Source organism: Dipodomys spectabilis, unplaced genomic scaffold (genome assembly GCF_019054845.1).
Source record: "Dipodomys spectabilis isolate Male_0828 unplaced genomic scaffold, ASM1905484v1 ptg000321l, whole genome shotgun sequence".
NCBI lineage: Eukaryota > Metazoa > Chordata > Mammalia > Rodentia > Heteromyidae > Dipodomys > Dipodomys spectabilis.
Window position 1 is genome coordinate 653,527 of NW_024870998.1, and position 14,926 is coordinate 668,452.

General features: G+C 52.1%; 1 protein-coding gene across 1 annotated transcript in view; it reads right to left on the reverse strand.

Moving 5' to 3' along the window:
• The window catches only part of Ramp1 (receptor activity modifying protein 1), a 33,467-nt gene extending 25,651 nt beyond the window's left edge, over positions 1-7,816 (reverse strand). The window contains exon 1 of the mRNA XM_042702329.1: positions 7,685-7,816. Within this exon, the coding sequence (XP_042558263.1) occupies positions 7,685-7,736 (52 nt within the window). The 5' untranslated portion in view covers positions 7,737-7,816. The remainder of the gene's footprint in view (positions 1-7,684) is intronic.
• Positions 7,817-14,926: the final 7,110 nt, after the last annotated feature.

Sequence of the window (14,926 nt, forward strand, 5' to 3'; positions counted from 1 at the left end):
ATCTCAGCCTCCTGAATAGCTAGGATGACAGGCATGAGCCACCAGCACCTGGCTTGTCTCGATTTCTTAAGATACTCCCATGTAGCCCAGGATGGCCTCAACGTGTGACGCTCCTGCCTCTGCCTCCTGAGTACTGGGATTACAGGCATGCGTGCCATTCCTGGCTTCATTGCTGAACTTGATACACCAAGAAATAATGTTTTTTTAGGCCATAAAACAGAACAAAAATTTAACTAAAAACAGACTGTCTACTAGAGAGGAACAAGAAAATACAGAGCTCAAACAAAACAGATGGCAAACAAAACAAAAGGAAGCGGAGTATTAGACAAGGGAAAGAAGAAAATACGATGTCAGGCTTACTTCACTTAATATAATTTGTTCCAAGCCTTTCCATTTCCTAACAAATGGGGCAATGTCATTCTTTCTGATGGCGGCATAGACTTCCATTGTGTATATATACCACATTTTCTTGATCCATTCATCTACTGAGGGGCATCTGGCTTGGTTCCATATCTTAACTATGGTAAATAATGCTGCAATAAACGTAGCTGTGCTGGTAGCTTTAGTATGGTCTTGTTTGTAAACATTTGGGTAAATGCCCAAAAGTGGGATTGCTGGGTCATAGGGGAGCTCTATGTGGAGTCTTTTGAGGAACCTCCATACTACTTTCCAAAGTGGTTGAACAAGTTTACACTCCCACCAACAATGCAGTAAGGTTCCCTTCTGTCCACATCCCCTCCAGCATCTGTTGTTATTAGAGTTGTTGATTTTAGCCATTCTAACTGGGGTGAGGTGGTATCTTAATGTTGTTTTGATTTGCATTTCTTTTATGGCTAGGGAGGTCATGGTTTCCCTTATTTGCAATAACTAGTATTTGAGTCAAGCAGAAAAGGTCAGATAAGGTGATGTTAGGGAAATGAACCCTAAGATACGTATTCAAATGGTTTTTTTCTTTCATGCGATTGTTTCTAACATATTTATAAGATTATTTCTTTGTTGCTTTGTATGCCCCTCTCCCACAGTATAACCCCTGCTTTCACTGTATTTGATGTCGGTATAATTTGTGGAGGGGAAGGGGGAAAAACAAGTCGTTTAAAAAGGGATACAGGTGAACCCATTGCAACAATGAGAAGTACAAGTCATTATGTCGAAAATGAACTTTACAACTTTGGTGGGGGGGGGGCGGGGAGGATTGGGTGGGGGGGCGGGGGGGGATGGATGGGAAGGGATGGGAAGGGGAAACAAAGGAGGAGGCTACAATGCTTGATAAGAAATGTACTCATTATCTTGCCCATATAATTGTAACCCCTCTGTACAGTATTTTCACAATAAAAAAATAAAAATTAAAAAAAAAAAAGAAAAAGAAAATACGGTATCAGAGTAAACTCCACGCAGAGTACGTAAAGCCAGAAAAACTAAGCGGCCTCTGCTACCCAGTCCTCATCCCTCCCCCACCCCTCCCCAGGGGAGGGGACTCAGGGCACTTCCTCCCCCCGACAGCCAGGCACAGACTGCGCAGGAAGCGGCCAGCCAAGCTCACCAGGCTCTGCGTCTTTAATATGCGCCTCCCGCCCCCCTCCTTTGGTATGTGTGTCTGCACGCATGTATGCACACACTCCCATGTACATGCCAGCACTCAGGGCCTTGAGCGCTGCTTGGTTTATTCACAAAGCCAGCACTTTACTACTTGAACCACACTTCCACTTCAGCTTTTTGCCGGTTAGGGGGAGATCAGTCTCAGGGGGTTTCCTGTCTGGACTGGCTTCCAGCTGAGACGCTCAGATCTCAGCCTCCTGTAGCACTGGCCGCCAGCAAGTGTGGCACGACGTGCTCCCTGAATCTCGGAGAAACTGCACGCGCGGCCGGAACGTGACGGGGGACCACCCAAGCGGGTGGTGGGGCCTCAGGGCGGCACGAGACCGAAGAGCACTGTGGTGCTGGGCGGACAGCGTGCAATGCCAAAGCGACAATCACACGGGTCAGGACAGCAGCTTCCACAGGAAACGGAGCCACAGGCAATGTGGGTAAGGGTGTGGAACACCGGGAGCCTGTGCACTGAGGGGGGGAAGCAAACTCCTCCAAAAACTAGCTCAAATTAGCAGGGGCCGCAGACTTGAAGGGCACCATGGGCCATGGTCACACAGCATTATTCATGGGGCCAAGAGAACCAATACATTGGCTTGCCCACTGTGTGGAATATGGCTTGCATATTGAATATTCCTGACTCCTGCTGCAACCTGGGTGAATCTGGGGACAGCACGCTGAAGGACGCCCAGGCAGGTGCGGGACGGCTTACAAGCACGGCCACCAGAGCAAGGAGATGCGGGGGAAGGGGGCTGGCTGGGTGTTTAACAGGAAGCTCTGGAGGGAAATGGTGATGATTTCACAACATCAGGGTTGTATTTAACGGCATTTTGCTCTTAAAGTATACGTAAAGGATGAGATGACATTGTCCAAAAAGCGATGCACTCACTACCTGACTCACGCAACTTCACCCCTCCGTGCATCACCTTTATAAGAACAATTAAAAATAAAAAAAATTAGAATTGAAAAACAGAAACGATACATAAGGGCCAGGTGCAGATGGGGGACACCTGCAATCCTACTCAGGAGGCTGAGATCCAAAGATCATGGTTTGAAGCCAGCCTGGGCTGAAGAGTTCTTGAGACTCTTAGCTCCATGAAACTACCAAAAAAGCCAGAAGTGGAGCTGTGGCTCGAGTAGAAGAGCACTAGTTTTGAACACAAAAGCTCAAGGACAGCTCTCAAGCCCTCCGTTCAAGTCCTAGGACTGACTATAAAAAAAAAAAGTTATAGAAGGAGGCATGGCTCATATGGTAGAAAGGAAGAGAGAAAGAGGGAGGGAGGGAGGGAGGGAGGGAAGGTGGGGAAAGGGGAGAGAGAGAGACAGAGAGACAGAGAGAGAGTATGTCCCAAAACATAGCAGCTTGGTAGACAAAACTCTTTACATGCCTCAGTTAAAAAGGCTTCCAGAATGGGGCTGGGAAGGTGGCTCAGAGGTAGAGCACTTGCCTTGTATGCATGAGGCCCTGGTTTTGATTCCTCAGCACCATATAAGCAAAAAAGAAAAAAGCCGGAAGTGGCGCTGTGGCTCAAGTGGTAGAGCGCTAGCCTTGACCTGAAGAGTTGAGGGACAGCACCCAGGCCCAGAGTTCAGGCTCCACGACCGGATCAAAAAAAAAAAAAGGCTTCCAGAATGTTCCTAGAACTTGAGTCTTTGCACATCCATCTTGTGTTCTGGAGGCCTCTGGTTCCACCACAGCCTGGCTCTGTGCGTAGCCTCTCTTACTTCCTTCTAGAAATGGCACTGGACCACACAGCCATCCCCTGGTGTCCACAGAGACTGGCCAAGGATTCTAGTGCCAGCAAAATCCAGATACACCACTACATAAAATGGTTCTTTTCGCAAAACCCACCCACACATCTCCCAAATACTTTAAATCTCCTCTAGGTGAGCTTACTACTAATGTAAATACTAATACACTATATTGCTTAGGGAATACTGACCTATAATAGCATGCACTTGCTCAGTACAGATGCAGTTTTAGAACAGATGTGTGTGCGCGTGCGTGTGTGTGGGTGTGTGTACATACAATCCTTCCGCCTCGGCTCACTAAATACTAGGATTTCTAGCGTGTGCCACTCTGCCCAGACTAAAACTATTTGCAGCCGCGTGGCTTCTTGCTGTCCTGTCCCCACCCCATGGCCCCTTGCTGTGCAACCCAAGTTCCAGGAGAGTGAACAGTCTGGTGGCTTCCCAGCGCCCCCTGCTCTGCCATCCACCGGAGGTGATGCCAGCCCTCCCCCCCCCCCCCCCCCGCCCCAGGCACCTCTGCTGCCACACAGCTTGACTATGGCAGCTGCTTCGCTGGGCCCAGCATGGCAGGTCTTGCTGGCAAAGGATTATTTGGTCAGGGCATGCACACACACAGAACGTGGCTCAGTGCCCCCTCCACCCCCTCTCCCCCAGTATGGGGGGAGGCCAGCTTCACCCCAGGCCTAAAAGTGAGGCACCTTCAGGCCTCCCAGCCTCTCTGCCTCCTAATCTGACAAAGTCACAGTGGCTGACCCTGGGGCCAGGGCGGGGGGAGAGGGGGGGTTGTACAGACACGTGGGAGGGAGGAAGGCCTTGCTGGGGTGTGGCAGCGGCTGCACCCTGGCTGCCTGAAGCTCTCCTCTGCTCTCACCAGCCGGTCTCAACAAAGCCATGAGGAGGGTTAAAGTGACATCCCAAAGCTGCAGAGGACCTTGAAGCAATCCCCAGTTCACTGTGTTCAGTGAGGAAGGCTCTCTTCAGGGCTGGAGCTGCGTGCGGCGGTGTCCACACGACCTTCCTTGTGGCCAAGGTCATCTTGTCCTGGAGTGGGGAAGGCTGTGACAACCATCCCGCCAGGAGGGTGTGTGTGTGTGTGTGTGTGTGTGTGTGTGTGTGTGTGTGTGTGTGTGTGTGTGTGTGTGTGTGTGTGTGTGTGTGTGTGTGTGTGTGTGTGTGTGTGTGTGTGTGTGTGTGTGTGTGTGTGTGTGTGTGTGTGTGTGTGTGTGTGTGTAAAGGCTGTGAAACAGCACACAATGGGCACCCCCCCCCCCCCCCAGCCCTGTGGGATGGAGAGCTGAGAACACTTGCCTCCAGCATCCGGGCCCTGGCTGCCTGGCCCTTCCCCTCTGCCTATCTTCTCAGTGCATCACCTCCTCTTCCAGGGGTTGCTCCGGGTCCTGCCCAGCAGGGCTCCCCCACCCCTAAGTACACCCTCACTTGCATGCCGAGCCTGGCTGTTCACAGAAAGCGTCCCACTCAGACCTGATGGACTTGTGGGATGAGAGGCACTGTCCTTCGGTCCGTCTGTGTCATGGACAGAAAGCTGCATTTGGCAGCCTGGCACTCAGATCTACCTGGGTGAAGGGGCACCCCGGGAAGGAGGATGGTGTGAGGGGCACTGGACCCTCACAAAGCCTCTCCCCGCACTCTTCACTGGAATGAACCCACACTGTGTGCATGTGGCACCGACGTCAGTCTGGCAAACGCCAGTGTTCACTGATCAGAAGCTATGAAATTGGTTCATTCTGGGGAAGAAGAATCAGAGGAGATGTTTCCAACACGCTATTTGCCTCAGCTGAGGATTCCAACTAAAATGCTTCCCCATGTCTCGGCACGCCATGGCCCCAGTGCGGGAGGAAATGCTTCTCCCTGCCCGGCCCGAGCTGGCAGATACGCATGCTGGCTGCCAAGCGCCAGCAAAGAAGAGAAACATGGAGACTTTCTCCCTGCAGCTGAGCACAGCAGTCGTAAATGAGCACGCAAGTCCTTTGGATCAGGACTCCAGGATTACAATCACGCCGACTGAAAACAGCATCCTGACGTATACTGCATTTCCAACCCTACTCGGAGTTATGCAATGCTATCTATTTCACTAAATAATTCAGTCACTCACAAAATGAAAACGTCTGAGCCCTCAGCAAGGCAGGCAAGGAAGGTGTGTTTCCTCATGCCCAAGGAGGGGGAACCACTGTAGCACCCCAGTGACCCTGGCATCACCACCATCAGCAACCCTGGCTTATCTGGAAACTTCTTTCATTTCCCACTAATGAAAAAATTTATATTGGCTCTATATGACATTGTGTGTGTGTGTGTGTGTGTGTGTGTGTGTTGGTACTGGAACTTAACACCTAAGTGCTATCCCTTAGCTTTTTCACTCAAGCTCTACCATTTGAGCCATAGCTTTACTTCTGACTTTTTGCTGGTTAATTGGAGCTAAGAGTCTCATGGATATCCCTTCCTGGGATAGCTTTGAACTTGGATCCTCAGAGCTAGCCTCTTGAGTAGTTAGGGTTACAAGCATGAGACACTGGTGCTTGGCTTTCCGTGACATACATTCATTTATTTATTTATTTACTTATTTATTTTGTCGGTTGTGGGCTTGAACTCTAGGCCTGGGTGCTGTCCCTCAGCTCTTCTTCAGGTCAAGGTGAGTGCTCTACCACTTGAGCCACAGAACCACTTCCAGTTGTCTAGTGGTATATTGGAGATAAGAGTCTCACGGACTTTGCTGCCTGGGCTGGCTTTGAACCTCGATCCTCAGATCTCAGCCTCCTGAGTTGCTAGGATTACAGGTGTGAGCCGACATCACCTGGCCATGTGACACTTTACTTGCCTGGCTATTTATGAGAGTTTTGTAAACAGAATACAGGGAACTCAGTAGTGAATAGTGAGGTTTTAATAACTGCCAATGGAAAGCCAGCAGGTAAATAAGTGAATAAGTAAAATTGTTTGATTGTAAGATGATCAGATTACCTTCTTCAACCTGTGACTAGCATATTGTACTTTGAAGACAAACCCTTAGCAGGGTATGGTAGCCAAGTGTGCAGAGATCTGGGAGTCATGGTTCCAAGCTAGTTGAGTGAATTTCATGAAACCCCCATCTCCACCAATCGATGGAACATGCCTGTCATCCTATTTATGAGAGAAATCCAATGGCTGGGTGTGATTGCACACATCTGTGCAGCCTGCCAGCTATATGGGAAAACACAAATAGGAGGAGGGTAGTCTAGGCCCACACAGGCAGGCATTAAAGAAAAAAAGAGCAAGACTTACAAATAACCAGTAGTGCTGGGTGCTGGTGGCTTATGACTTATCCTAGTTACTCAGTAGATTGAGATCTGAAGCCAGCCCAGCAGGAGTGTCTGTAAGCCTCTTCTCATTAACCAGTAAAAAAAAACCCTGGATGTGGAGCTGTGGCTCAAGTGGTAGAGTACTAGCCTTGTGCAATAAAACTCAAGGACAGGGCCCAGTCCCTGAGTTCAAACCCAATACTGGGGTTTGTGTGTGCACACATGCACACACAAACAATGAATGTAAAAGGATCGGCAGAATGGTTCAAGGAACAGCGCATCTGCCTAGCAAGTGAGAGGCGCTGAGACCCTAATCCTGCTATAAAGACAAAACCCTTCGGCAGTGCCATTCTGGATAGCAAACGTCACAAATCACCCCGGAGACGCGGCCAGGGCTCCGGCTGGGAAGAAGAAAGCGAAGAGCGCGCTCCGGGACGCTCTTCCCAGCTGTGCTCTGAGGCCATACATTCATTCACTCATTCCTTCGCCGACGAGCTCATCAGGTTGTGTTTGCTCTTCCCAGACATCACAGGAGCCTGACCACCGAGACTGTTCAGAGGGAGCACTTGGGGCTTCTAGCGGCCGGGAATCCTTTGTGTGCGGGAGCGCGGCGGGGCAGCGCGCCCAGGCGGCTAGTGTACGCTTAGGAAGGTGATGTTCATGTACTTGCTTGCCCTCGGCGCTGGGAAACACGCAGCGCTTAGGAAGGCCCTCCCGCGGCGGGCAGGCCGACACCTGCGGGGGCTGTGCGCGGCGGGCAGGCTCTGCCGGTGCGGCGCCAGCGCGGCCGGGCCCGGCGGGGAGGGCTGGGGCGCTCGGGGGGCGCAGCCGCGGGCCCGCGGGCCGTCAGGAGGGGCAAGGGAAGCGAAAGGGGCGACGCCTGGCGGGCTCCGGCCGCCCGCGGGTCCCCGCCCGCTCCGCCGCCGCGGGTCACCTACCCGCGGAAACGCCCTCGGCCCCCCGCCCCGTCCTCCGCGCCCGGCCGGGGACCCCGCACCTGGCCGGCCCTCCCCGCGCGCGCCTCGGCTCCCGCCGCCGCCCGGCCCGCGCCCACTCACCCAGGAGCAGCCAGAGGCTGCGGTGCAGGAGCCCGCGCAGGCCCCCGGCCATGGTGCCGCTGCCGAGTCCGGCGTCCGCCCGCGCCCGGAGCAGGAGGGGAGGACGGAGGAGGGGAGCGCAGGGCGGGGGCGGCGTGCCGCACTGCGGCGAGCGGGCGCGCGCGGTGCGTGCGTGCGGGCGAGCGCGCACCTGCCCCGCCTCTGCGGAGACCCCGCCTCCCCCCTCCCGCAGCCCTGCCCCGCCTCTGCGGCACCCCCTCCCGCAGCCCCAGCCTCTGCGGCTCCCCCTCCCGCAGCCCCAGCCTCTGCGGCTCCCCCTCCCGCAGCCCCAGCCTCTGCGGCACCCCCTCCCGCACCCCCAGCCTCTGCGGCTCCCCCTACCGCAGCCCCTGCCCCGCCTCTGCGGCTCCCCCTCCCGCACCCCCAGCCTCTGCGGCTCCCCCTCCCGCAGCCCCAGCCTCTGCGGCACCCCCTCCCGCACCCCCAGCCTCTGCGGCTCCCCCTCCCGCAGCCCTGCCCAGCCTCTGCGGCTCCCCCTCCCGCAGCCCTGCCCAGCCTCTGCGGCTCCCCCTCCCGCACCCCCAGCCCCGCCTCTGCGGCTCCCCCTCCCGCAGCCCCTGCCCCGCCTCTGCGGCTCCCCCTCCCGCACCCCCAGCCTCTGCGGCTCCCCCTCCCGCACCCCCAGCCTCTGCGGCTCCCCCTCCCGCACCCCCAGCCTCTGCGGCTCCCCCTCCCGCACCCCCAGCCTCTGCGGGTCCCCCTCCCGCAGCCCCTGCCCCGCCTCTGCGGCTCCCCCTCCCGCACCCCCAGCCTCTGCGGCTCCCCCTCCCGCACCCCCAGCCTCTGCGGCTCCCCCTCCCGCACCCCCAGCCTCTGCGGCTCCCCCTCCCGCACCCCCAGCCTCTGCGGCTCCCCCTCCCGCACCCCCAGCCTCTGCGGCTCCCCCTACCGCACCCCCAGCCTCTGCGGCTCCCCCTCCCGCAGCCCTGCCCCGCCTCTGCGGCTCCCCCTCCCGCAGCCCCTGCCTCTGCGGCTCCCCCTCCCGCAGCCCCTGCCCCGCCTCTGCGGCTCCCCCTCCCGCAGCCCCTGCCGCACCTGTCCTCCACCCCCCCCCCCCCCCGCAGCCCCTGCTGCACCCGTTCTCCCCCCCCAGCCCCTACCGCCCCCCTCCCTCCCGCAGCCCCTACCCCGCCTCTGCCGCTCCCCCCCCCCCCCCCCCCGCCGGTTCTGAGGCTCAGCTCATTTTCAGTAGCCAGACAAAGGCACCTCAGTCCGCCCAGCCAGGCTGGGGGGGGGGGGTCCCCTGCTCTGCCCGGCGGGGGGGCGCCAGGCTGGGGGGGTCCCCTGCTCTGCTCCGCTGGGGGTGCCAGGCTGGGGGGCGCCAGGCTGGGTGGGGTCCCCTGCTCTGCCCCGCGGGGGGGCGCCAGGCTGGGGGGGTCCCCCGCTGTGTCCCGCGGGGGGGGCGCCAGGCTGGGTGGGGTCCCCTGCTCTGCCCCGCGGGGGGGGCGCCAGGCTGGGGGGGTCCCCTGCTGTGTCCCGCGGGGGGGCGCCAGGCTGGGGGGCGCCAGGCTGGGGGGGTCCCCTGCTCTGCCCCGCGGGGGGGCGCCAGGCTGGGGGTCGCCAGGCTGGGGGGCGGCGGCGGAGGCCGGGGCGGCGCAGGTCCCCAGGCCCCACCGGCGGCCGGCCTGCTGGGAACTGCGGGCACCGCACGCCCCGCAGCGGCCGCCCCCTGCCGGCGTCGGGCGGAGCGGCGCCCCTGCTCGCTGGGAACCGGGAAGTCCCTGCAGCAGGGCAGCGCCGGACCTGGTCTCTCTTCAGAAGCTATGCGTGAGGCCGACCACAGGCGCCAGCCGTAGGCCGCCCCGGCGTTCCCGGCCTCGCGGAGGCTGACAGCACGCACCGCTGCCTCCCCCGGGCAGCTGGACACACCACCGAGGTCAACAAGGCCTGGCCAGACTGCTGAAGTCACAGCGCTCCCGCTTCCCGCCGCGACTAGCGCACGTTGGCCCTTCTGCGGCTCCTGTGAGCAGCTGCGCCTGGGGGTGCGAAAGCCGCAGCCTGCACACGGCCTTCTTCCTCCGGCCGCTGTGAACATCTCCTGTAGAAATTTGATGTGCTATGCCTTGGTGCATTTTTCTTCCCGACTCTTGTGTGAGGGGGTTGTTGATGGTCTTGAGTTGAAGGGTTGCCGAAAATGTATTCCCGCCTCCTCCAGGCTCTTTCTTACTCACATAACGGGTGATCACTTGAAGTAGCGCGTGGAGTTTTTGGTGCTCCATTCCATCTCATCGGTTTCATCTCACAAAACTAGGCCTCACATAGCAGGCAACTGCTTTACCGCTAAGCCACTGAGCCACCTTTTTACAAGTCTATTCTGGGTTCTGTTGTTCCCTGGGAATCATTTGATCTTGTTCTTGAGTTCCAGGTGTGTCAGCTGGCATCACAGTAGCCTGTATGCTTTTCCCGTTACTGAGGTCCTGCACTGACCATTCTCTCCAGTATTCTGTGTGGTGGTAGGTTTCTTCACCGTGGCTGATGAGAAGTGGTTCCAGGCTGGGTGTGAGCACTAGACATTACCTGAGTCAAGGAAAAGAACCTCCAAGAGCTCACATCCAGCCTGGAATCCCATCCCATCAGGAAAAAGGCGTATGTACAAACACAGGTCAGGGTGATAGGCGCTCCCAGAAAACAACACAAACCAGGAAGTAAGAGCATCTTCCAGAAACGAGGCACCAGCTGTTCCAGCAGGCAGCTTTCTAGTCATCGGCTAGTGCCCAAGGGGAGACCAGCCAGAGTCCTTACTCTTGATTCTAGAGACAACATGTTTGTAAGTAGAAATGAGTTAGGTCTGTGAGTGTTTTTAGTAGTAGAGTGTTAACACTAACAAAACAGCAGCGTCTTGGGGACACTCAGCTTCATCAAGCACCAGCTTCTCAGATCCCCGGGAATCTGCTGTTAAATCCAACACTGAGTGAGGCTGGCGAGCAGCTGAGGAGACAGCCCAGTGGCGTGTGTGCCTCACTAGGCTCCGAAAGAAAACTAAAATCCTAAGCAGTGAAAAGCAAGTGTGACAGGAAATTATTTGTTCCAGACCACTTGGAGCATTTTAGAAATGGATAAAAGAGGAAAACCCCACTGACCCTTAGCTGCCCTACCCTCAGCCAGCTATGAGCTTAGTGGGAAGCAAGAAGACTAAGAAAAACTGGGTGACAGAGAGACTGTCACCTAAAACAGAGGCTGTACCCCAACACTCCAGAAATGGAAACAGAATCCTACCCTAACACCATAAACACACACAGGAGACAAGTCAGTGCTATCAGAGCCGCTGCAGAAAAGTAGGTTCCCAATGTTTTTTTATTTTATTTATTTCATTTTTTATTTTTATTTTTTTTTTTGGGTCCGATCGTGGGGCCTGAACTCTGGCCCTGGGCGCTGTCCCTCAGCTCTTCAGCTCAAGGCTAGCGCTCTACCACTTGAGCCACAGAGCCACTTCCAGCTTTTTTCTTTTTTTGCTTATGTGGTGCTGGGGAATCAAACCCAGGGCCTCGGGCATGCAAGGCAAGCGCTCTACCACTGAGCCACCTTCCCAGCCCGTTCCCAATGTTTTTTACAATCAGAATTGTATCCACTTAAACTCTTCACGCTAATGGAAATTATTAGCACATTAACAGAGTCTCATGGACTTTTCTGCCCGGGCTGGCTTTGAACCTGATCTCAGATCTCAGCTTCCTGAGAAGCTAGGATTATAGGGGTGAGCCACCAGTGCCCGGCTTAACACTAATTTTTCATAAAGCATTTGTAACACTTTTACCATTACAAATAGAATGTGACCTTTTATTTATTTTGTGCTGGTCCTGGGGTTAGAACTCAGGGCCTGGGACTGTCCCTGAGCTCTTATGCTCAAGGCTAGTGCTCTACCACTTGAGCAAGGCTCCACTTCCAGCTTTTGGTGTTTATTTTTTATTAATTGGGGATAAAAGCCTCACAGACTTTTCCTCCCAGATTGAACCACCTGAGAAGACAGGTGTGAGCCACTGGTGCCAGGCTTAAAACGTGACTTATTAACATGTAAAAGGGGGCAGTGGGGGAAAGAGAGAACAGGGTCTATCTATGGTTAACAGTATCAATTGCACTGTTTTAAATAGTTACTACAGCAATGTAAGCTCACATTAGCAAAAACATAGTAAACTCTAGTAGGTTTGCAGCTTTCTGCAAGTCTAAAATTATCAGCAAGTACAAAATTAAGCCACCTAGCTACTCAGGAGGCTGAGATATGAGGATGGCAGTTTGAAGCCAGTCCAGATGCTGTAGGCCAACCCCATTTCTTGGCTCCCGGGACCTTCTGTCTTCAAAGCTACCAACTGCCAGCTGGATTCTTGGAATGGCATTTCTGACTCTTCTGCCTCTGCTTCCACCACTTTTAAGAACTCATGTACTTAGACTGCCTGCCTAGATAATCTCCTCACCCCAAGTTCAACTAAATAGGAAGTTTCTTGAATCTGCAGCCTTAACTGACACAGAGTCTCAGGTTATGGGATGACAGACAAGACATCTGAGAGGGTCCAATCTGCACACATATAAGACTTTTGTTGTTGTTGGTTCTGAGGCTTGAACTCAAGGCTTAGGTAATGTCCTTGAGTTTTTGTGCTCAAGGGTAGCACTCTACTACTTAAACCACAGCTCTACTTCAGGCTTTTTGGTGGTTCATTGGAGATAAGAGTCTCACAGAGATAAATCATGTGGAGATAAGAGTCTCCTGCTGAGGCTGGCTTCAAACCAGAATCCTCAGATCTTAGCCTCCAGAGTAGTTACAATAACAGGCATAAACCTCTGATGCCAGGGTTATCTATACATTTTAATTTATGTAACTAAGTGCCTTTTGGTATTCTAATATTATGGTATTAAAAAATAGTAGCAACAACCACAAATTGTCTGAAATTTTGCTCCTGACATCTGACCAGTGTTTAAAATTTGACACAATGTTATGTATCTTTCCCTTTCAAGGCTAGTACTCTACCACTTTGAGTCACAGCTCTACTTCCAGTTTTCTGGTGGTTAATTGGAGATAAAAAGTCTCACAGGCTTTCCTGCCCCAACTAGCTTCAAACCATCATCCTCAGCCTCCTGAGTAGCTAGGATTGTAGGCGTTAGTCACTGAACTCAGCCATATAAAAAAATCTGACAATTTTTGGATTTAACCAATTTGACGTTTAGAAAAAACCCTAATTCTTATTTAGTATGGTCCTTTTGAATATATATGTATGAATACATATACTTATATATCTGTAAAACTTAGAAATTCAGTAGTTTGCTGTATGGTATGATTACTTTTATGTAGTCCACATAAATACTGTAGGTTAATTTCACTTAGAAAAATCCCATTGTGGGCTGGGAAGTTGGCTCAGTGGTAGAGCGCTTGCCTGAGGCCCTGGGTTCAATTCCTCAGCACCACATAAGCAAAAAAAAAAAACAAAAAAAAAACCCCAGAAGTGGCGCTGTGACTCAAGTGGTAGAGCGCTATCCTTGAGCTGAAGAGCTGAGGGACAGCGCCCAGGCCCAGAGTTCAGGCCCCACGACCGGACCTCCTGCCCCCCTAAAAAAAATCCCATTGTGCTGTGTAACATGGAATGAACTTCAGACGGCTGTCTTTATTAAATATAAATGGGTAAGTATTAAGCAAATGACATCAACTAAATACTGGATACACAAACATTTTAAACATTTGAAAAATATACTTCACTGTTAATCTATTAGTAAAAGCACAACTTTAAACAGTTACTATAAAAAAGTGAGAATTACAGAAGTTTAAATTCTACACTGCTTTCAGGAAAGGTAACAATTAGCCTTTGAAAACTGTTCCAACTTACACTATAACCAACCAGATAGAACATCACAAAACCAGTGCATGAACTAGTGACCATTTAACTTGCAGTACTTGACCAGAGTACACAGATTCTCTCCTGGGAAAATACATGTCAATGTTGTATAGGTCAAGCAGTAACTGACTTTTCTTTGAAACTTAAAATGCTCATTGTCTGTTTATCTGTTGGTTTACCACTCAGTGTAAGAGCCTTAAACAAATAAAGTAACATATAAGCTTTGGACTTCAGTTTTTTATGTGAGGAAACGGAAATGAAACTGTGAAACAGTAACATACATTCTCTTGGTCAGTATTTTTGAAGTTGACTTAACAAAGGTTTTTTAAATGACCATTTTTTTTTCTGATCCAAAATATACAGTGTGAAGTCTCTAAGTAACAAATATGAAATAAAGTGATAAACAATGAAAACTGTATTGTAATTTTACATAGAGACAATCTTAATATTACAAAGGCACCTGTTGCTACACTTTAAGGGAGACTATAAAAGTAGCACATTAAACAGGTCTAGCTATCCAGGTTATATAATCATATCAATCTTGCTATTACCACACTTGTTCCTACATCCACTAGAACGTTCTCTGCTGAAGAGCACTCAGTGGCTTTCCAAAGATGTTCTATAGGATCAAGAACAGAAGGGAAAAAATTCAACAATAAAATATGAAGCCAAATCTAATATTCCAAAAGGTATATAATTAGTTATCATATTTACTAAATCATTTTATAACTCATTCATAAATACATGAATATCATATGTATTAATTTACAATTGAACTCTTTCATTAGTCATCACTTAGCTGTACTATGTTATACATATGGAGAAGTGTTCAGATTTTAACAGAAAAAACAAATTATACTGGAACTTTAATTCATGCTACAGAATACCTCTGTGACCAACCCCCAAGAAAACCTTGGTACTGAGGCTCTGCTGAGCTCCCTGGTAGAGGACACTGCACAGAAGGGTCCCAGCTCATCACTGTCACTAAAGGAAGGGTGCTCCTGGAAGTCACTGCTTTCCTACAGACGGCACCTCACATACCTTACCTTTTCCCCTTGCTGATTTCTCTATTTCACTGTTGAAATAAACCATATCCACGAGTACCATTTATACTATGTCATGTGAATCTTTCTAGTAAACAAACAAACAAACAAACACAAGATGGTGGTCTTGGGAGTCTCCCAAGGATATTTTACCCTCATCCCAAACTACAGACACTCAGAATACCATTACACTTGCTTTACAGGATCAGTATTGAGACCCTCCACGTAACTACTCTTTTTTTCCCCATTTGTTTTTGGTACCAGTCTTGGGGCTAGAACTCAGGGCCTGGGTGCTGTCCCCTGAGTTACTTTTGCTCAAGGCT